Below are 24610 nucleotides of genomic sequence, written 5' to 3' on the forward strand. Positions count from 1 at the left end.
ACAATTTTCGAAGGTCTTTTGTAGAAGAGAATAGTGAGTAAAATATCATATCTTCCCTCTACATGAAAATAACCTTATTATGCATGTCTACATATTTTTAACAGATATGATAAAATGACAAACAATAAATTATATAAATTTAAGTAAGGGCAAATGAAGCTAGGATGGGGGGACTTCAAAGAGCACACTTTTAGCATTTGATCATCAGTATTAAGTGGAATTATAGCAGAGAAAGCAGAAAGGCATTGTAGTAAGATGGCAGTACATGGGGGAAGACTTACATAGGTGAGGTTGAAAGGTAATCAGTGAGTACAGGAATGAATATGGGGTTGGTGATTAGGGCCATGTGATTTTGCAGAGTTTCTGACTGTGGGAAAATATACTCTTTTTTTGCCCACTGATAATTGACTTGGTTCTTTGGCAAGCATTGGCCAGTACAAAGCTGTCAAATATCATGTAAGTTATGACACAAAGCACAAAGGGAATTTCATGTTTCTACTTGTTTCACTATTATATCTGTAAAACAATAGGAACAGAATAGCTTGTGTCCCCAAAGTAAAACATATGGAGCAGAATTAGACCTTGCTAGAAATCTGGTTTTCAACCTGGCCAGGTAAGTACAGTCTCTTTTTGACCCACTGTCAGACAACAGAGCTGTAAAAATACTTGTTTTAAGGCCATTGAGATTACTGGGGCTGTTTGCAATATAGCATTATTGTACCAGAACCTGATAAATACAGAAATTGTTACTGTAAATATATCTTTCCTACAATAAGAATATGAAATACATGTCAATAGTTTTGGAACCAGGTAGCACAAAACTATAATGTGAACTGGAAAAACAGTGGCCCACATTTATGGTGGTTAAACATTTGGTTAAACAGTTTGTCTGAGATAACTTAGGAAACAAACTGAGAAAATGACCTAATGAACTTGTGGCAATAGCAAGGAGGCATTTGTTTTTTGATGTTTGTTTATTTTTTTAATTGAAGCATAGTATTTGTGCACAATTATGGGTTCATTGTATATTTCAATACATGTATACAATATATAATGATCAAATCAGGGTAATAAGCATTTCTGTTTCTTCAAAGATTAATCATTTTTATGTGTTGGGAATTTTGTATTTTTCTAGTCATTTTGAAATGCAGCTAGATTATTTTAACCTGTAGTTATCTTCCTGTGCTAAAGAAGAACCAGAAGTAATTCCTCCATTCTAACTGTGTTTTAAAGCCTCTTATTCAACTTCTTTCTACCCTCCAACCCCATTCTTCCCATTCTCAAGTGACCACTATTCCATTCTACTCTCCTCTAAGATTGACATTAGTTTCCACAAATGAATGAGAACATGTACAATTTTCTTCCTGTGTCTAGCTTATTTGTCTTAACTTCCAATTTCATCCATGTCACTGCAAATGATAGGATTTCATTATTTTATGACCAATAATGTTCTATTATGTTTATATGCCACATTTTCTTAATATATCTGCTGAAAGGCATCTAGGTTGATTCCATATTTTAGCTATTATGAACAATGTTGCAATATACATGGGTATGCAAGTGTCTTTTTGGTATACTGATTTAATTTCCTTTGGATATATACCCCATAGCAAAATTGCTGTATCAAATGGTGGGTCTATTTTTATTTTTCTGAGGAATCTCCATACTACTTTCCATGATGACTATACTAATTTACATTCCCACTAACAGTGTTAAGAATTCCCTTTTCACAGCATTCTCACCAGCATTTGTTTGTTTGTTTTTGTTGTTTGTCTTTTTGAAGATAACCATTCTAATTGGGGTGAGATGATATCATATGGTGATTTTGATTTTTATTTCCCTGATGATTAGTGATACGGAACATTTTTCATCTGCTTATTGGCCATTTGCATGTCTTCTGTTGAGAAGTGTTTTTCAGTTCTTTAGCTCGTTTTTTTTAATTGGATTTTTTGTTCATATTTTTGAATTCCTTATATATTCTGGATATTAATTCCTTGTTGGATTAAGATTTTGCAAATATTCTCTCCTATTCTGTAGGTTGTGTCTTAATTCTATTGGTTGTTTGCTGTGCATAAGCTTCTTAGTTAGATATAATTCCCATTGCCTGTTTTTATTTTGTTGCTTGTGTCTTTGGGGGTCCCATCTTAAAAAAAATCACTGACTACACTAATGTCTTGAAGTGTTTCCTGCTGCAGTCCCGCTGCAGCAAAATAACCGGGGGGTGACGAGCAACTTGTGTACATTGATACAGCAGGAGTGGGAGCCATTTATTGTAGGACAGGAGGGGTATATATACATTCCACACAGCTTATCTTAATTAACATAAACTAGATACAGCAGTCAACCAATAAGGAATCTCCACACTTAATGGCTCGCTGGCGTTACTTCACAAACCACTCCCTCTGGCAAAATGGCAGGTGCCATCTTGACTTGTTTACAGACCCTAACAGTTTTCCCTATTTTTTCTTGTAGAAATTTCATAGTTTCAGATTTAACACTTGGTATTTCATCTATTTTGAGTTAATTTTTGTGTCCAGTGAGAGGAAGAAAATCTAGTTTTATTTATCTACATATGCACATCCAATTTTACCAGCACCATTTATGCAAGATACTGATTTTTCTCCACTATATGATCTTGATGCTTTTGTCAAAAATCAATTGGCTGTATGCACATTGATTAGTTCCTGGGCTCTCTATTCTAGGAGCATATTCTCTGTTTTAGCTACTTTAGCTTTGTAGTGTTTTGAAGTCAAGTATTGTGATGCCTCTAATATTGATCCCCCACTCCTGCCTCAAGATCACTTTGGTTATGATTCTATGTGAATTTTACGATTTTTAAAATGTTTCTGTGAAGAAAGTCACTGGTATTTTGATGGGAATTGCACTGCATCTATACACTTTGGGTGGTATAATCATTTTAACAACAATTTTTCTTCTGACCCACAAGTGGGATATCTTTCCAATTTTTCATGTCCTCTAAAATTTCTTTCATCAGTATTGTATGATTTTTATTGTAGACCCCTTTCATTTCCTTGGTTAAATTTAGTCCTAAATATTTTATTTTTTGAAGCTTTGTGAGTGTGATTGCTTTCTTCATTTCTTTTTCAGCAAGTCCATTATTGATATATAAAAATGCTACTGTTTTTTTGTGTGTTGGTTTTATAGGCTTCTGCTTTACTGAATTTATTTATAAATTCTAACAGCTTTTTGATGGTATATTTATTTTTTTCTATGTATAAAATGATGTCATCTGCAATCATGGATAACTTAATATCTTCCTTTCTAATTTGGATGCCCTTTATTTCTTTCTTTTTCTTCCTAATTGCTTTTGCTAAGACTTCCAGTTATAGTAGATAAGTGTGGCAAAATGTACATGCTGGTCTTGTTTCAGTCTTAAGGAAACATTTTATGCTTTTTCCTATGCAGTATGATACTGGCTATCAGTTTGTCATATAAAGTGTTTAGTATTTTCAGGTATGGATCCTTCTGTAATTTGTTGTGAGTTTTTATCATGAAGTCATGATTAATCTTATCAAATGCTTTTTCTCTATTGAAATGATCACATGGTTTTTGTCCTTCATTATGTTGATATGTTGTATTATATTTATTGTTTTGCATACGTTGAACTATCCTTGCATCCCTGGGATGAATCCCACTTGATCATGGTGCATGATCTTTTGATGTGCTGTTGAATTTGATTTGCAAGTATTTTATTTTTACATGTATGTTCATGAAGGATATGAATCTGTACTTTTTTTGTTATATTTGTCTGGTTTTGGTATAAGGGTAATGTAGGCCTCATGAAAAGTTGGCAGTTTCTTTCATTTCAGTTTTTAGAATAGTTTAAGAAGAATTGGAATTAGCTCTTTTAAAAATATTTTATAGAATTTAACAGTAAGTCCATTAAGTCTTGAACATTTTTAGATGGAAGATTCTCAATTTATATTTCCTATTCTTAGTCCAATTTTGTATGTTTTCAGGAACTTATCAATTTCTTCTAGTTTTTTTAAGCATATGTTTATAATACAATAGTTTCTTGCAATCCTTTGTATTTTTGTTATATCATTTTTATGTTTCCTTTTTCATCTCTGATTCTCTTTTTTTCTTGGTTAGTATTGTTAAAGGTTTGTCAGTTTTGGTTAGTCTTTTTAAAAAACTCTGTTTCATTTTTGTTGATCTTCTGTATTTTTTTAGTTTCAATTTTATTTCTGCTCTGACCTTTATTATTTCTTTTCTTCTACTAATTTTGAGTTTGGTTTGTTCTTTTCTAAGTCTCTGAGTTGCATTGTTAAGTTGTTTATTTGAGATCTCTCTATTTTTTTTAAATGTGTGTATTTATTGCTATAAACTTCCTTCTCAGTACTACTTTCAAAATATCCCACAGATTTTGGTATGTTTTGTTGTTATTTTAATTTATTTGTAAAATTTTTTGTATTTTCCTTTTATTTCTCATTGCTCATTTAGGAGCACTTTACTCATTCCATGTATTTTTTTATAGTCTTACATTTGATTTTCAGTTTTATTCTGTTGTGGCCTGGGAAGATATATGATATGATTTCAATTTTAGAAGAGTTGCTGATACTTGATTTGTGGCTTAACATATGATCTCTCTTGGAGAATTTTCCATGTGCTGATGAGAGGAAATGTATTCTGCTATTAGATGAAGTACTCTGTTAATGTTGGTTAGGTCCATTTGCTCCACACTATGGTTCAAATTAGCTATTTCTTTGTTGATTTTCTGTCTGAATGATTCATCCATTGAGAAAAGTGGGAATTAGACTCACCCACTATTATTGTATTAGAGTCTATCTATCCTTTAAAACTAATACTATTTGCTTTATATATTTGGGTTGTCCTGTGTTGGATACATATATATTTATAATTGCTATATCTGCATATATTGTGCTTTGCTGAATCTATCATTTTACCAATATTTAAAGAATATTTTTAGTCCCTTTTCCATTTTTTTAAATTTTAAGTCTGCTTTATCTGATAGGAGTATAGCTCCTCCTTTTTGCTTTTGATTTCCATTTGTGGAATGTCTTTTTCCAACCCTTTACTTTTAGTCTATGTGTATGTTTACCAGAAAAGTGAGCTTTTTATAGGCAGCATACAGTTGGGTCTTGTTTTTTTATCCACTCAGCCAGTCTGTGTCTTTTGATTAGTGAATTAATCCATTTATATTTGTAGTTATTGTGGATAGGTATGAATTTCCTTCTATTATTTTGTTAATTGTATTCTGCTTGTGTTGTATATTATTTGTTCCTTTCTACCTCTCTTATTATTTAGTTTTGGGACTTGGTAGTTTCCTGCCATACTAAGTTTTGGTTTTCTTCTCTTTTTCTTTCACTTATTTGTTTTTCTATTGAGTTTTGTATATTTGTGTTTTCATGATGGTAGTTACCTTTTTTTGTTTCTAATATAGGCTTCCCTTAAGTATTTCTTTTAGGCTATTCCCATGGTGATGAATTCTATGTTTCTGTTTATCTGGGAAAGACTATTTTTCTTTCAGTTTTCAAGGATAATTTGGGTATAATATTCTTGGTTTCTTCATCTTTAATTGATGTCAGCAGTATCTGAGTGCCTCTATAGTCTAGATTGCAGTAGTTTATGAAGATAGTTGTATGATTATGCAGTAATACATCCACTGCATAATCATACAACAATCTTCATTAAAGATAAAGAAATTACACAGAGACTATACATTTTTTCTTTTATTTTTTGGTATTGATGACTGAGACCAGGTGTGCTTTACCACTGAGCTACATCCCAGCCCCTTTTTATCTTTTTTCATTGTGAGACAAGATCTTGCTAAGTTGCTGAGGCTGGCCTCCAACTTGCTATCCTCCTGCCTCAGCCTTTCAAGCAGCTGGGATTAGAGGCATGTGCCACTACACCCAACAAGAAAATACATTTGAAAAAGAAAATATGTTTGAGTTACCCTATAACTAAACCCAAAGCATCTATCCAACTGATATCTAAATGAAAAAAAAATCTTTTCCCTTCAAAACTTAGGTTTTAGGCTCCACAGAATTGAGCCCTGATGGCACTGGAACTTTTGGTGGCAGCTGCCACAGTCTTTGTAGGGTGGATGTGGAAAATATTCTACCCAGTTCCCTAAGAGAAAGCATAGGTGATGCCAAGGGTTGTGGCACCAGCAGCCATAGTCCCTAAGCCATGAGGTGAGCCACAAAATTGGAAGAGGCCTTTTCCCCAAGTTCCATAGGATGAGCCCAGGTAGTGCTAGGGTGTATGGCACTGGTAATCATGGCCTTAAGGTTTTAACCCTCCCTGAGTTTTATGAGGTGATTATATATGGTGCTGGGTCTTGTTGCACTGTTAGATGCTTTTGTGGAGCTGTAAGACCGGATGATACCTCCTCCAGGTCTTGGGGGACAAAGTGGTACCAGGGCACCAGCATCTGTGATCCAAATTCTGTAGGCTATGGAGGAGATGTTTTTTAGGACTCTTGGAGCATGTGTGGTTAACTTTTGGGCTTGTGGCACTGGTATTCACACTCATAGAAGTGTATGATATCAGGGTGATCATTCCTAGATCCCACAGGTGGTGCTGGGGCTTATAACTTTGGTATCTGCAGTCCAGGAGTTACAGAGCACTTTATACATGATTAGATAATGGCCCAAGCCCTGTGAGGAGGCAAGGCATTTTCACATATAGTACATATCAGTCACAGTACAAAATGAATCAATACCCTTTTCAAGGTGGAAAGGATGCTATTTACCATCAAATTACTGAATAGTTTTCTCCATTGTACTGTGCTGGGGCTCAGAGTTGGTCTCTCTTCCTGAATAATTGGGTAAATATCATGACACTAGCTGGATTAGCTTTGGTTTGTAGGAATCTTTTCTATTTCTCCTGGTCACCTCCATGACTCCTCATAATTAGTCTGTTTTATGTGCTCAATATTTCAGCTCTAGGGCAATCCCATTGAGTAATACCAACTGGTTGGATCATTTTGTTTATTTTTGTTAGTGCTTCTTACATGGTAGATGCTCCCTTGTAGACATTACCATGCCATTCAAAGATCTTCATGTTAATGTATGAATTCCTATAAAACCATCCACTTGTTTCAGACCTCCTCTTAAAAGTCTCTAAACAGTGTCACTTCCCATGAACTTGCATATATTTGGACTATTTCCCTTTTTATGTAAAGTAAGACCACCATGTGTACCTTTTGAAGCTCTGGTAACTGGGAAGGTTGCCTGCCATCATTCTTTCAGGCCACCACAGAGTGGGGCTGTAGAGCAACAGCAGTTTATTTTTGTCTTGTACCTTTGTATTAAACTTGCCCATCTATGAACCAAGCTCAGTCTTTTTCTGCTTCCTCTATTAGCGGATGTTAATGAACTTTGCTGATGCTATAGATATGTGATCTGAGGGAGAGATGCAGATAACAACCTTGTTGGGTGACTTGGAGTCTGGCCTACCGATGCTGCTTATGTGTGCCCTCAACCCATTTGTGCCTAGTCCTGAATATATTACTTCTCCTTATGATATGTAAGGCCTACACACTCTATGACGTGGAGAGTCTGAAAGAACCTAGAACATTGTGGGCATCTTTGGCCACATGGTCACTTTATGTACCCTGATCTGTGCTCCATCTATTCCATGGCCTAGTAGCTGCATACTGTATTGCCCTTACATGCCTAAAGATCTCTATTGTGATTCTTATACTAAGCCATAACCTTCATATACTGTCTTTTCCTTTCATAGATATCTCTGTGAATGTATTCTCTTTTTCCTCTCACATAAATATGAATAACTTCTGATTCTTTTTTTCACTGATAAGGGTAGAAATTAATAAAATTTACAGGTCAAGGTGGTATAACATGTATGTGAAGGCATGTTACTCTCTCCTAGAAAAGATATCACATCTAGCACAACAACTGCAAAGGGGGATAGATTGAGTTTGTAGTAATATACTATCATCTTTCAGGGTTTGTCTGTTTATTTCAGGGATCAGAGTGGTGCATTAAATAGAGGGTAGTAAAGTAATACTGCATCTTTTGGTTTATAACAGTAGCATTAATTTCTGATGCTCTGTATCTATCACTATGATAGTTCTTACCGTGCAAGCTAAGGAACAAATGTGGAGTTCTACCATCTACCAAGAATGGCCACTCTAATTATTGGGAAGCAAAGAATGATTGTGTGTATGTATGAACCTAGTGGACCCACTGTGAGCCACACCTAGAAGAGAACGTTTACTGTATGCCCACATGTGGCTGCAGACTAACAGGGTGCTCTAATTACTAATATGGTTTCCAGGTATCAGTTCCACTCAGAGCCTGTGTACCAGTCTTTGAGATATTTGGGTATAAGATTTTCCCTACTACATATACCCTAGAATATGGCCATACAGCTAGCTTTGTGCAAGGAGTGGAGGAAATCACATATGTTTGTTAAGACGTCATCTTCCCTTCCTTTAGGGGACATGGTCCTTCCTTTTGGGGACATGGTCCTTCCTTCAGTCAGTAATTTCCAATATGAAAAATGTTTCATACTGGGAAATTAAACAAGGTATTGCAACATTTTATTAGGGGTAAGGTTCTCAGCCTACTGGCAATGTGTCCTTGATGTTTATTGATTGTGTGGATTGAGTAATAACTTTGTTAGGTACCAGTCTATCTTGCACCTAAAGGTGTCATGAACTGTTAACTATATTCATGACTTTCTGCAGTTCAGATCCTACTGGTTGCTACCCTATCTGCTATGGTTTGAATATGTTTTGTCCCTTCCAAAACCCATGTGGAAATTTAATCATCATTATGAGATGTAAGAGATGAGGCCAGGTGACCCTTTAGAGGTGATTCTGAGGACTCTGCCCTCATGAATGGATTAATTCATTCATTTGATTAATGGGTAAATGGGTTATGTCAAGAGTGGTTCTACTATTAAAAACCAGTTTGGCTAGGTTTCTTTTGCCATCCCTATCTCTTGCCATGTGGTGCCCTGTGCTGACTTAGGACTCTGGCAGGAAGAAGAAGATTACTAGGTTTGAGCCCTTGCCCTTGGACCAAAACCATGAGCCTATTTTCTTTGTAACTTACCCAGTCTGTGATATTTTATTATTAGGAACAACAACAACAACAACAACAAAAATGGACTAAGACACTAACCTTGATGTTTATTATAATAACTGTACCCATTTTACTTATATTCAAGTGTTATCAAACTGGCCTCTACTGTTTTGCATTCTTATTGCCCCCTTTGCTCTCAGAGAGCCCTGTTCTGAAGTAGCATCTCTTAATGGTATCCATGGCCGACCAAGAGCTTGGATCATTGAGATTCTCAACAATGGTCACCTGTAAATTCCATATTTCTTTCAGAAAAGGACTATCCTCTGGACTGAGTCTCTTATGACACAGATGGTGGGGTTCTGGCTTATGTAATATATCAGGGAAACATATATACTTATTTTTACAGTGTTGGTCGGGGGAATTTCTTTTTAATGACAGAAGATTCCACAGTCTTGTCTAACTATATGATGTGTTAGAAATTTTTAGGAATGATGCCCTAGAAAAACTTTTTTGCTTAGTCTGAATAAGTTTCACACCCTTATGGGTTAATTATTCAAACCCTGGTATTGCCTTTCTGAGCACTCTTGCACTCTTGTATTTCATTGACTTTCACTGGCACTCTAAATAAATAGACTGTAAAGTGGCTGTTCAGTGGCCTTGGAACCTCAAGAAGCTACTTCCCATCTGGTGTCTTCCACCAGGAAACTGTTGAGTATTTTCTCTTTGACAGTAGTGATATAATTATCTAATTCTTTAATCTTTTTAATGAACCAACTTTTCACCTGTATTATATTACTCATTACTTTACCCTCCCTGTGATTTTAATATCACTTCCTTAATTCTTCCTTCTTTTCTGTATTCAAACTTGACTTCATAGTCCATAATTTCAGTTTTATACCTACTGGCCTCATATATAGGTACCTTTACTTCATTACCCCATTGCTGAATATACATAGCTAACTCCAAATTCTATGTAAACACAAACGTCTACTTATTTCCTTCTTTTATTACTGTCTATTGAATATTTCTATCTTAAATCACATAATGAAATTGATAAACATCTTTACAAATTTATGTTCTCCAATCTTGTCCAGTCTAGCAGTCAATGCTATTCACCAGTTCCTTTACTCTCTTCCATTCAACTTCTTATTTTAATCTTCATGATGACGATTTTAAATTTTTTTCATTCTAATTGGGTCTGTTAGATAACCTACTGCAATAAAACAAAACAAAGAAACCCAAAGCAAAGAAACAAAACAGTAGCAACAAAAAAGTACAAAAGGAGTTTTCATTGCTATAATTTAGAGAACACAGGAGCTGGCCAGAGGACAGAGTGCTCAGAACAGGTACACATGGTCAAATCCCAAGACAATTTCAAATACAGGTTATTGCCATCCCTGACTAATAATTTAAAAAGTAGCAGAAGATCTTTTACAAGATTACTTTTATTTTAATGAATTCAAGAAGGGCATGAATTTATTGATAGGTACATGGAAAAATAAAAATTCTAGGTTTAAAAGTCAAATATACCAGAGAAAAACAAAATCTCTTTGATATAAGAACTCAATATCAAAAAACTACCTGGAGTTGATAATAAAGAGAAACAAGATTTTTTTAAGAGGGAAGGAAAGATCATTTGCTGATAAATATGGGTCACCAAAAAGATGATTAAAATAATTTATAAGAAACATAATCCATACGTGACCTTAATTTACAGACTGAGGTAACAAAGCCTAAGGTTTCATTCTTCCTTATTATTTTATTTTTCTTTGGAAAATCAACATCGTAACTCATTAAAAAACAATTTGTGTCTATTCCACAGTGTGGTCAATCATTCTTAATTAATTTTTTAAAGTTCTTAGTTAAAGTACTCCTAGATATTTCTAAAAAATCTACTCTGAGAAAATCCCAAATGACTTCAGCATTCAAAACTGTGGTATCCACAAAGAACCTTTCTGGCATGATTGAAATATTCTGCATCTTGGTAGGATATTAGCTATATAGGCATATTCAATTGTCAGTACTTATTGAACTGTATATTTACAACTTTTGTGCTTCTCTGAATGTTAATTTTATCTGCAATTGTAAACAAGTGTTGTAATTCTTGATCATTGGGTAGGAATTGGAATCCAGTATAAACTCATGTAAATATCTGAATATTTACCTATATTTATCTATATTTATTGATACACATATATATTTCCTGGGTATACACATATATATTCATATATCTCTTAGTCTTAAAATATTATATCATAATAAAAGGAACCAGGATTCCCTGTAGAAAGTGTTAATTTGAGAACTCTTCCTGGGAAAGTAAAAAAAAAAAAAATGAGCCCAGAACATCTTCTAGTCACAGAAAGCAAAGAAGTGCTTAAGCAATAATTGGATCATATCAAAAAGGTATAAGAATCAGTCTGAAGAGGACTCTACTAGGATGGGAACATATTGGGATATAAGAATCAAATTGAAGGAGCTGCTACTGGAAAATTTTAACATGAATAACCCAGAAGTAGTTTATATCCCATTGAATTAAAAAAAAAACCGTGAATCCATACTGAAATAAATGTATAAGTATTTTAAAGCTCAATCAAAATAAAAGTTACCAAAATAATATGTGTCTAAAGCAGCAGATCAAATAAATAGAACTCTTTCTAAAAGCTCTTATTTTAACAAAGTTCATTTCTGGCTAGGAGTGTTATATAATATGAAAAGGCCTAAAGACAGATAAGCAAGCAGGCAGAATATGAAGATATATTCTGGCTAAAAATCATGAACTTCAGTAAAAATCATGAGATTCAGTAATTTTGGTTTTTAGTCAAAACTTTGTGTGCATGTAATTGTTTTACTAAATATTCTTCATGCATGTGTACTACAAAATGAATGTTTTCCTATTTGCTAAATGAGAACATTACCACGTCAATATTTAGCAAACCCTTTAGACCTATGAACTCTTCAATGACTTGTCAACCCAAAAGGATTGGATGTATTCACCAAATTGATTGATTTTTTTACCCATGAACTTTGTGCCATTGTGGTCATTCAAGGTAGAAAACTGTGAGTTCACGTTTTGGAGTAATTTCCAAAGGAACACAGAATTGAATTCCCAGAGTCCAAATGAAAAATATGAGATAAGATCATTGCTAAGTCTGCTTGAATATTTTATAATCAGTGATGGAAAAGATCCTGGAATCACAATATAATCAATAGTACCTGGATATCCATCATGTCTTCAGTAAATCCAGATGTATTCAAAGCTCTTAAACAAACAACAAAAAACAAAAACAAAAAATGTTTATATACTAACAGAAAGGGAAATAATAACAAGTGTGACCTGAATGGAAATTTTCCTGATGCTTTTGAGTTTAATAATGTATCAAAACATCCCCAAATTGTGGCAGTCATGAAATAGCTGATCATTGGGTAGGAATTGGAATCCAGTATAAACTCAAATGGAAACATTTGTCCTCTTTGTAAACCACAGTGGTGCCCTGGTAGCCCTTTCTATTTGATAATGGTGCTTTAGCAATTGGGACATTACTGTCCTGGAGTTTAACCTGTGATGATAGTGTTTTTCAATGTTTCATATACACCTACCTATGTGTCAAGAAACCCTAACATGAAGAAAGGACAGAAGTATGAAAAACAAAATGAATTTTCCTAATGGAGTTATAGATATATACTCTTGGTATCTATATCAAAGTAGAATGTAACATGGCAATTATATTTGAGCCCAGTGTTTGTTTCAAAATTACACTGGAGTGCTCACTGTATAAATATCCTCAAAAGGAGAGGTATCCATTATTCTGGAATAATAACAGAGATTCATTAATTGAATATATGCAGAAGGTGTGCTAAGTGTGAAGGTTCAAGTTTTTATCACAATGGCAATCCATTACCTTACTAATCTAATTGTGGAAACCTAAGACAGAAAGCACATCTACCATTATTCTATATTTGTTGATTATATCAACAAATTCAGAGAATAGTATCGCTCCTTTTCTTTCCTGGGTCCTATATAATAATTGTTACAATCTCATGTTATAATCCATGCTTTACAAAGGTGACTATTCCAGAGAAGTTCTAGAACTTCCATGATCTTAAAAATGATATTCTACTTCCATTCCAAGAACAATTGGATTTTATTCCAGTATCAAATTCTTCATGCTTGATGATTCTTCTATACCAAAAAAAAAAAAAAATCTAAACCATTCAACAGGAACAAAGCCTAGTTTGTTCTCATTTTTAGTGACTCTTTTTGCACATATTTTTCAAATAAGCAAAATGTGAAATTCAATCTCCATCACTAACTGGAATCAGGGATTAGTCACTCCAGATACTATAATCCTAACCCTCTCTGAAACCTCAGCTGGATAAACTCCATGATTTAAGATGAGAAATGGATGTTTTCAAATCCTTCAGTAACTAAAATGTAGTGATAATGAAATAAATAATTCAGTCTTGATGATGAATGGGAGATACCTACTTATTAAGTACTGCTGACTTATATTTTAAAATCAGTCTTTGAAATTTTTTTAAAAGCTAAACTTGAAAAGCAAAACCAGAAATTCTTGCAAGAAGCATAAGTTAATTTTTTTTACAGAGATTTAGATGACTTTAAGTAATAGAGGTGCACATTTATTAATCACCTGCTATGTACACGTTCTTGCCTTGTCTGCTATTATGTGAAGAGATAGTAAGTGCCATATATAATCAGTTCTCAGTGCAAGAAGAAATAACCATAAACTGGGATTATTTAGTTTTGCAAATGTTCTAAGGTACTCTGAAAGAAATCTCTCAGTAGCCCAAGAAAATAGGGGCTTGATGGGATGAAAAGGTTATGTCTATAGAGCCCTGAAGATACAGGTCAATGAAGTCTCTTCCCATCCAGATTCAGTGTCTCTATGTTTCTGCAACTGGATGCCAGAGTCCTTTGTCATGCTGATGACCTGCGAATGCATTACTCTAATCTCTGCCCACTGAACACATCCACCTGAATGTGACCTATAGATACTTCACACTCATCACCTCAGAGATTGAATTTGCTGTTTTTTTCCCATAGTGCTGTTCTTCCTTCTGTATTCTCTATCTCAATTACTTTTACCAACAAGATAGAAACCTAGGAATCATTATTATTTCCTTTTTCTTCTTCATTCTGTATATTACTGTTTCCAAAGATTGTTGTTAATTATATATATTGATAAAATTTTAAAAAGTTTGTTTAAAAATAGATATTCTAACTAAAATGTTTTATTTTAGATCAATATGTAAGAAATTATGAAGTTTATTTTAGTATGATATTAGGCATTATGAAGACAATTTTTTGGTTTTTTTTGAGTCATATTATTTAATATGTGCTATACACTCATTTTAAATTAATATTATGAGAAAAAGTATGACCTGAGAGGAAATAAATTTAAAAATGACTTTATGTTGAATTAGACCTTGGAAAGTCATATATTAAAGTGTAGATTAGAGTTTATTATGTTAAATTGTTAAAAATCTAAGAAAACTGATTTGATGATTTTGGAATTTTTACACTTAAATACTTTTATAATTTTATTTTATTTTATTTTTGAGAGAGAGAGAGAGAGAGAGAGAGAATTTTTTTTGTAGGTGGACACAACACAATGTCTTTATTTTTATGTGGTGTTGAGAATCGAACCTGGGTCCCGCCCATGCTAGGTCCTGAGTGCTCTACAGCTGAGCCACAATCCCAGCCCCTTTTATAATTTTAAAAATAAACTTTTGTAATATTTAAGTTTTCTTTAAAATTGAGAAAATAAGAAATTGGTTTTATATCATTATTTGTAGACATTTCTTTGAATGTAAAAAAGTCCATTTGGGAAAATCTTCCAGCTATTCTTTATTTTCAAAAGTTGTTTTTGGAACCATAATTACAAATTACAAATAAAAGTATGAAATTTACTGATCACATGAAAGTAATCTCAAAGGAAGCTCATAACACTATGATTCCTATTCTCCTCATTAGGTTATACTTTAACATTGGTGTTCTCTATGCTTCCTGCCTTTACCTAATGATCTACTAGAAGTAAAAATAAAACAGCATATGACCACAAATAAAAATTTATAGTTGTCTAATGACCCAAACCACTATGCTGACAAATGGTATTCGGCTGAGTGGTAGACAGAGAGGTGAGTTATACATACACTCTGATTAAATCTAATCCCTGAACATCTCATTTGATATTTATTTATAACTCCAAATGGTTCCCTTTGAAAAACTTAAACAATTAACTTATTTACCAGTCCCAAAGTAGAAATATGAATTGATATTATTCTGACATTTAAACATATGCAGCCAGTTGGGAAGATCCAAAGAGCAGGTGCCTCCCAGCTCTTAACATCCAGTGGCTTCCATCAGGAAGGTTACAGCTGCCTTAAGCAAGGGATTTACTGAATTAAGTCATTAGAGAAGGAAGAGGAGAACTGATAAGTTCCTCGTGAAAGTGAAATAATTAGAGAAACACGAAAAAAAAAACCCTCAAAAGTAGTTAAGAATAGCATTAGCATAGATCAGAAGTGTGCTGTATTCTTGTTATATGTTTAAGGATTCAGTTCCAATGATGCTAGTTCTTTTTCCCTTTGTATTTTTTAACTGGAAGAAATGATCCTTATAGAAAACAACACAGGAATTATTAAAGGAAAAATAAAACAAGATCAATCATAATCCCATTCAGAGAGAACCATTTTTAAGATTCTGGATCTGGTACTCCTATGTTTGGCTTAGGTCCTCAATACACACACATACCTGTAGAGGGGAGATTAGGAATATCAACAACAACAAGAATAGTATGATCATTATACTTTACTCTTTTTCTCCTTCCACCATAGAAACATTTTTATGTACCTTTTTTGTATCATTTTTATGTACCATAAAACATTTTTATGGTATTTTTATGTACCATTTTTAAGTCTGTTAAAGCATTCCTATAAAGCACTTAGAGGTAACCAAGAACATGTATGTACCATCAACTTGGTTCTCTTTGAACACTTTCCTTACATACGTAACTTAAATAAGAAAACCATAAATACCTTGCTGGATAAAGATTTGGTGACTATGGCTGTGTTTATATGATGCAGAAGTGATTAGTTCATCTGTTCAGGACAGCTGAAAATCAGTTGATTTGATGACAAAAATCTCATTTTATTTGTATTACGTAGAGATCACACATATGTGAAGTGGCAAGCTAGCTAAATAAATAATAGTTAAGTTTTCTGAATATTTTATTATTGAGAATAAAAAGAGTATTGACAACTTATTTTATCTAATGATATGAATAGCTACTGTTTATTGAATGCTGATTGTGTGCTAATTTTATATTACACATTTAATATATCTTATTGAATTCTACTGCAAGGATTTAGGTTGTGTTGGTAATTATTATTCTGGTCTCACATGCATTCTCCCCCATTTTCTGGTCTTCTCTGTATCCCAAGAGACTGACTTCTAAAAACTAAGTTTCCCAGGCTCCCTTGACATCTGACTTCCTGTTAGGTTGTGTTATTGGGAAACATTTGTGTGACACTGGGATTGTAGACAGGAGAAAGGCACTTATGGCCTGTGATAGTCTTGAGTTCTCAAGGACTCAAGTTTCTGTAGCTGAGCCCTTTCTTTTTCTGATACAACCTTTGATTGAGGAGTGACTTTCCAGTGTTATAAATCTCTGAGTTGTCTACTATTCCCAGTTTGGCTTTTTGATAGTTTTGACACCTTTGTAACTAGTTTCTGATATTAAATTCCTTTATTACCCATTGTGAGCTCTATATTCCTGTCTGGACATTGAAAAGAAAGATGCTGTCTTCATTTTTATAGGTTTAAGTTACTTGTACAAAATTAAAAACTAATTTAAAAAGAGGCTTTCACACTTATGCCTAATTTCAAAGCCCGTCTTTAAATGATTCTGCTGCCTACAAGTGACAGCCCAAATGAATAGTTTTCATTAGTCTCCTCTTTCTACTACTTAGCTCAAATTGTCTGTATTATGGCAGTAACTAGCCAATATCATCATTTAATTATCTCTCCCAATAGCTTATGAGAATTCTTAAGAGCAAGCACATGGAATTCATCTTTGTATCCCTAGCACCTACTGCTGTGTTTGGAATGTAGTAGGGCTTAATAAATATTTGTGGAGTGAATGAATAATAATCACTGTCATTGATGGAGTGACTGTTTTATTTTAGCACCACAGTAGGGAGCTGATGTGAATTTTATAACTCGATCTTCATGACAGTATTATAAGGTAGACATAAACATTCTAAAATCACAAATAAAAGAAATAGGCTGAAGGAGTTTATAAACAACTCACTGCTAATCAGGGATTAAACTCAGGTCAACTGAATTCCAATGTCTGACATTCCGACTCTAGCTAGCTACCTCATTATATTCACTAATGTTAATGAAAAAAATACATAAATAAATGGATTAGGAAAAAGTCTAAGCATTTTATTTATTTTTGGATCTTTAGAAACATAGAAATCTTTATAAGAAAAAGTGCAGTATTTACTTGCAGAAAATTAAATGGAAATATATATTTTTGTATCTAAAATTTTGTGCAGATAACAAAAAGAGAAGATTTGAGATCATAATCTGAAGAAATTAAACAGTTCCTATCTCTCTCAGAGAAAAACCAGAGATGACAGTAGTTAAAGTGATAAAAACAGATTTTGTTTGTGAACTATTGTAATAACAGAAGAGCAACTTTCATATAGAACTTTTTCCAATTCTGAATACAGCACAGAGCAGTGAGACTTTATAGGCAAGGAGAAGAGTGAGGGTCAGTGGATGGAAAATTACAAAAAGGAAATAGAAAGGCATGGGGGGTGCAGATTCTGGTTAAATCAAACCACAGAATTCTTGCTGAAGTAAGGTCGGAGTGATCAGATGTCACCTGGGATGAAGAATTTGATCAGATTTTCAGATTATCAGGTATCAAGTGTGAAGGATTCTCTAAACTGGCTTTAAGATTCTTGCTGTAACTAGAAAATGCAAGGTTGAACAGCATGTAGAGGATTTAAGGGAGTCTGAGTACACTTAGGCCGAAGAGGGTGTTTTGTTATCACAGGGTGGGAAACTGGTTATTCTCATAATTATCTAATCATTCTCTAGAATTGCTAGGTATGGGATATGACATTAATGTTATTCACAACCATTTCTGTTAAAGACAGAATTCGGGTTTTAGCTTGATTTCTCCGTTTCATGTTCTATGAATAGTTGTTTTTACTGCTTAATTGATTGCTGATGAAGAATTCTGTTTGTGTTCCAGACTTTGTTTTGCATGGTGAGATCATCTGTATGGATAATATTCTAATGCTAAGTTCAGTTTCTTACTTAGTTTTTCCTAGAGCTGTGCATTATTGGTTCCTCCTCTGAATATAGAAAATAAAATATTACCTACATTTCTGAGGCTGATAGGCAGAATCCATAATTTTTTGTCTTTAATTTCTGATGAAAATGAACAAATAGAAGTAAAATAATTTGCTAGGCCTCATACAAAAAGTCATTGTTGATTCTACACGTACTTCCTTGGCATGCGCTTGCTTGGTTTGGTATTGGCTGAAATTGTTTCAACTGGATACCACCCAAGAGGCTGTTCTCAGAGAGCTAGAAGCTATTTGAAGATCCTGGAAATATGAGATTTTCATAAGGTTTTTGCTGGTGTGATTCTCTTTTTTTCCCAGAGAAAGGATCATCTCCTAAGCCTTCTTCATGTATGTACTTTGCCATGATAAAGTCTTTATTTCTTTAATTCAGTAGTAAAGAATAAGATGAAATTAAATGCATGCATTTCCCCAGTTGGTTTCTAATATCATAAACTATGTCAATATAGAGCATAAATGAGCTGTATTCATTTTTTTAAAATGTATTCTCTTATTATTGAGACATTTCATTAGGGGCTGAGAATCAAAGGGTGTCAAAAACCCCAGAGTGTTGCTGTTCAGTGGGAGTAGAGTGTCAGTCATGCAAGATAGAAAAAGTTCCAGAGAGTGGCTGTATAACAATACGTATATACATAGTCAACAATTCTGTACTGTGTCCTTAAAATTTTGTAAGAGAGCACATTTTCTGTTTTGTGTGTGTCTCTGTGTGTATGCATGTATGTTTGTGTAACTACAATACAACAAACAAAACAAAACAACTGAAAGTTGTAACTGGCTACCAGAAGAAATTCAAGCACATTTGCTTGAGGGGGTATTACCTGTTCCATTACTTGATTCTATTACCTGTTTCCATTTGTATGCTGAAGAGTTAGAGAAATAAAATGATTATCCACTTAATTAAACTTCAGCAAGTTGTTTTTGTTAACAATGATGATTGATGGGGATTTGTCAGTGACACTCTGTGATCCTGGGAACAGAAGTCACCATGTAAACAACACTATGCTAACAAAAGGGGCCTGTTCACATGGCTGGAACTTGCTCTACATGCCTTCCTGATTTAGGGTCAAAGTGCTCAACGGTGCCTGTGACATTAAGTATTGGATTTCATGAATTCTGGGTTGAATAAATGAAATAAATTTTGTTCATTTATTTTCCTCCAGGAAAACATTTAAAATGTATTCAAAAGGATAAAATGTTTTTATGATACAAGCTGTAAAATTAGAGAAAGTTTAGGTTTAATTTATTTACACTGAATTATTTCCATGTGTTTAACTTTATTACCTCTTATCCCAGTCCAATTATTCATAAAACTTTTCTCAATACCATAAAAGCATTTTAAAACAAGTCTTCAAGGTATGGTGACAAAACTGGTTCTAGATGGTAAGGTAGTAACATAATTCATGGAAGGAATTACAAAATTCCCTATGTGAGGATTTTCTGGGCACCAAATCCAGCTTCTGTGCCCCCTAGCTGCAATATGAAAAATAGACATTTAGAATAGTCATGGCTTTAGCCATTTAAAAAAGAGAAGACAACTTTGACATGGAAAAGGAATAAATTCTCTATCTCATTGTTTGATAGAGTGACTAAATTGGGTTCAAATATTGTCAAGAAGGGATAGAAGGCAAAAAATCAGGGAAGAGAGATTGGATTCTAAATGCACAAGAAGAGATGGGGAAAGTTGACAGGCTTCTGATTAAACCATATTTGGTATATGATTAAATCACATCAGTTTCTACTCTGTTGAAAATTATCCCTTTCTATCAGTTTTTTCAATACCAGTGTTGCATTACATTAAGGTGATTTGAAGTTTTTTTGTGATTTTGAAATTTCAGCATGGTTTCATTTTTATGACCTAGAGAATTTCTATAATTTTCACCTATAACCTATGTTGTTTTATTTTACCATTTCCAAACCAAACAAGCTATAATACATCATACACTGATTTTATTTCACTGTTTTATTTAAATTTTATTTTCTTAATAAAAGTATAAGTTCCTAGGGATCTGGGTCCAAGTGCCTTCCCCAAAGACTTAGACTTCTCCAACTAGTTTATGTTCTCCATAGGACATCTTTCCTGTCTTGTTCACTGCTGAGTTCCAGTGCTTTAATCTGGAGGGCAAAAGAAGAGAGAGCTAAGCTTGTACATAATTGCTTAGTGGTGATTGTTTTAATGTGTATATTTGGGATTCAGCAAATTTAGAGAGGGACAGCACTTGTTAAAGTTAGTACCATTCAGAATCACTGATTAAATGAATATCATTCAAAGGATATTTAATATATTAATGCTGGGGATACTGTTAAGATATTGTACTTATAACTTGATATCAATTGCTAGAATAAATATTATCAAAGTAAAATATTTTCCTTTTGGTGCAAAATATTGTCCTTCTTTCTAGACACTAAATAAATAAAATCTTTGAGAAGAAGTTATTACAAACTAATAGAATTTAAGTCCTCTTCCTCTATTACATATAAAAATATATGCCTGGCTGGTTGTGATGGTGCATGCCTGTAAACCCAACTACTCTGGAGGCTCAGGCAGCAAAATCATAAAGTCAAGGCCAACCCAGGCAGGTTAGGGAGATCTTGTCTCAAAATAAGAAATAAAAAGGGCTGAGGATGTAGCTATGTGGTAGAGTACCCCTGGATTCAATCCCTAGTCCTGAAAAAAAAATCTGTGCCTATATATTATATATACATGTAGATATCTATTACATATATATCATATGTATAATGTTATTCAAATGTATATCTCACACACACACACACCCTTCCATTTATTTTTCATCTCTATTACACTTGACATCTTCAATTGGAATTGTAGGTTTCTTTCTCAGATTGTAGAATTATTTGTTATTTTTACTGAGGCTATTTCCGTGATTAAAATTCCTTGTCTCCCCAGGTTTCTGTGAATCAACAGTGCCCCAAAAAGCATTTCTCTTCCTGAGACGCCAGGGAAGTCTTGGAATGCAAAGAACTTGAGGAGGAAGCCTGGCCAAGTAAAGATTTGTGAGCCTTTGTGTGCTTGCTGAAGCAGATTTTTGGCACTAAACAAACCAAAGTGTTTGTATTATTAAAAGCAGCACTTTTCAAGTGAGTCCAGGGAGATCACTTTGGTCTGTTTGTTTTGGCTAAAGAAGAGAAAAGCTATAATTTAACCATATAGTCATTATTTGCAAGGGGATGATAATGAATTATGCAAATAAAGAGTGATTATAGTTAAAGTAATTTTTTCAATAGAAATTTAAAACTGTATCTTCTCTAATCCCATTATTTACTAGATCTGAATCAAAAACTTCCTAGATATTTGTTTAATACAGTAGATTCCATATATGTTGTTCAAATTCAATGCTTTTTCAAAAGAATGATGATATGATTTTGTCAGTAATTTAATAGGTTTCTGTTTTCTTATAAAGATAGAACTAAGACATATCAAGATTTAAAACATAAATATCTTGGAATAATCAGAAGAGCAACATGGGAGAAACTGAGAAAAGGATCGAAACCCACAGAATAAAATGTCTTTCCAAGGTGAAGGTATGGAGTTTTTTGGCATATATATATATGTATATGTACATATACATATATGTATATATATGTATATATATATATACACATACATATATATATGTAAAGTGTTTTTCTTAAACTTAGTCCCTGTAAAACTGCTTATATCTACATGAAATGATCTAACATTAATGTCATATTGCCTTATCTATTGATAATTTCTTGTTTTAAAGAAGTTGGTTTTGTAACCAAGAGTGTCTAAATAAAATTACTGATATTGGCAATTTAATCAGGAATGATTTTGAGGGACTTAATAATTAATTAATTTTGAGGAATGATTTTGAGGGACACTAATATAATGCTCACCCTTCAGGGGTTTCTCTTCCAGAGAAGTATGTGGGGTTAGTATTAGAAAATAGTTCATTGGACAGAAATGCTTTGTTAGTATGCTAATATTACTTCACAATGACCCAGTAAAACAAATGTTTTCTTCAAGCTTTGGCATTATAACAATCATTGTCTACAAGAAAAATACTGGTTTTGTTAGCTGTTCTGATGGTTTTGACTATTTTAGAGCAAATTCTTTCTTTTAAGCTCCAAAAGTATCTTATATTCATTATATTTATTTTCAACCTGGGGATTTGAGCATTTGTCTTAATTCCACAGCTAGTGCCTGTTGAGAGTGGTTTCCTAAGAAACTGGTACTCATTTTCCTATCAAAAGCTCATTTTCCCATTACACATGTGTGGGTCAAATCTGTGTATGTACACAACAGTGGAAAGTTATAATATAGATCTAGAAAACTACTTTTGCCTGAAATGCCATGTTAACTATAAAAAATCCTCTTAAATTATTCTTCAATTCTCATGATCTTCTGTAATTGACTAGTTAAAAATAAGAATCTAAGTCTGAATTCTCTAGGTTCCTATCTGTGTCCAGATACTATTTTCTGTATAACATTGTGTGACTTATTTAACCTTTTTGTGCTTAATTTTTCTCATCTGAAAAGTATAATAACAATCATCCTATTTTGTAGGAGTTTTTTGATGCTAGGAAAAATTATGAATATTTCAAATATTTATTATTACTAGTATTTGTGCAGAAAAGTTGTCAGGCATATTTATAAATAATAGGTCTTAAATTTTATTTTTTATTACTTTGGAGTTTAGCAAGATTATATACTGATGTGAATGTTATGGCAAAATATTGCAACCACAAGTTTAGCAAGTAAAAATAAGAGGCAACTTCTTAATAATCCATTGGACTTCTCTACTTTTTTGAATTTTGAAATATTCTCATTAAGCAAAATTCTTTAGGAAGCATCAGAGGACTGTCTTTAACAAATTTGCTTCAAACTTTAGAACATAATTGTTAAAAGTTAGTAGGAATATATATATATATATATATATATATATATATATATATATATATGAACTAGCTGTGTATACAGGTTAACATTAGACTTAGAATGCCACTACCACTGGCTTATTTCACTCTGTGAATAGATTCAATTTAGTGAATTCATTTAATAGTTTTAAGGAAAGAACACTGGGATTATGATCCTTCTAGTTTTCTTTCTTAAAATGGTAAGTAGAAAAAAATATTTTCCCAAGTCAGATTTGTACTTGATTTGGTAAAACCTTGATTTTAAATATGAGACCTGAATTATAAAGTCATGTGAAAGTTGTATAGTCTCAGTAATATGATCTGCAAAAGCTTATAGTGAGAAGAGAGAAGTTCCATGAATGATATTTAATATTAAAACTTAAATAGCTGGAGACATAGCTACAGTATTTTGCAGCTATATAATAGTTGTGGTTTATGCTATGCTTGATATTAAAATTTCCCAGGTCTTATTCATAAAAATTTATATTCAGATTTCACTAGACTAATGGGTTCAGATAACCTTTGGCTTAGGTGTATGCTGTGATCTGAATGTCTGTGATCCCTAAAGTCACATGCTCAGATCCCACCCTCAAGATGATAATGCTAAGAAGTAAGGCCTTCAGGAGATAATTAAGTCACAGGGGTGGAACCCTAATGAGTGAAATCAGGCACTTTTAAAAGAGAACTTCAAGGGACCTCTTGTTCCTTCTACCACGTAAAGACATAATGAAAAGACAGCTGTCCTACAATCAGTAAGTGGGTCTTTACCAGACATCAGACTTTCAAGTGCCTTGATCTTGGAATTCCTAGCCTTTGTATTTCTGTGAGAAATAAAGTTTTATAGTTCATAAGCCACCCAGTTTATGGTATTTTGTTATTACACCTGAAATGGATTAAGACAATGTTTGACTCCATTAGATTTCATTTTATTTTTAGTTCATACTGACTGTTTATTCAGGTTGTTTTTGATATTCTGTCATTAATTCAATAAACATGTCTTAGATGCTTACACTAGCCACTTACTAGGCATAAATTACACAAAAGCAAGTAAAATTTGGTCTTATTTCTGAATTATTCACAGTACAATGAGGGAAGAATCCAAACACATAGATAAAATGGACTGTGATAGGGGCTATATTAGAGGTAGGCATACAATTGGAGCACTGGGAATAATATTTCTTGGGAGAACATGCATGACAGAAAGAGTAGAAAATACAAACTAAAGTTTGAATGTGTTAGCCAAAGAGAAAACCAAGTAGATAGAGTCTATC

At 33.3% G+C, this 24610-nt stretch overlaps 1 protein-coding gene and 1 pseudogene across 1 annotated transcript in view; both read left to right on the forward strand.

Moving 5' to 3' along the window:
• Window positions 1–12087: 12087 nt before the first annotated feature.
• LOC113184993 (carboxypeptidase M-like) lies at window positions 12088–13320 on the forward strand (annotated as a pseudogene).
• An 8597-nt stretch (window positions 13321–21917) lies between these two features.
• The window catches only part of Slco1a2 (solute carrier organic anion transporter family member 1A2), a 56742-nt gene continuing 54049 nt past the window's right edge, over window positions 21918–24610 (forward strand). Inside the window, exon 1 of the mRNA XM_026391951.2 lies at window positions 21918–21983. Within this exon, the coding sequence (XP_026247736.2) occupies window positions 21924–21983 (60 nt within the window). The 5' untranslated portion in view covers window positions 21918–21923. The remainder of the gene's footprint in view (window positions 21984–24610) is intronic.

Source organism: Urocitellus parryii, chromosome 5 (assembly GCF_045843805.1).
Source record: "Urocitellus parryii isolate mUroPar1 chromosome 5, mUroPar1.hap1, whole genome shotgun sequence".
NCBI lineage: Eukaryota > Metazoa > Chordata > Mammalia > Rodentia > Sciuridae > Urocitellus > Urocitellus parryii.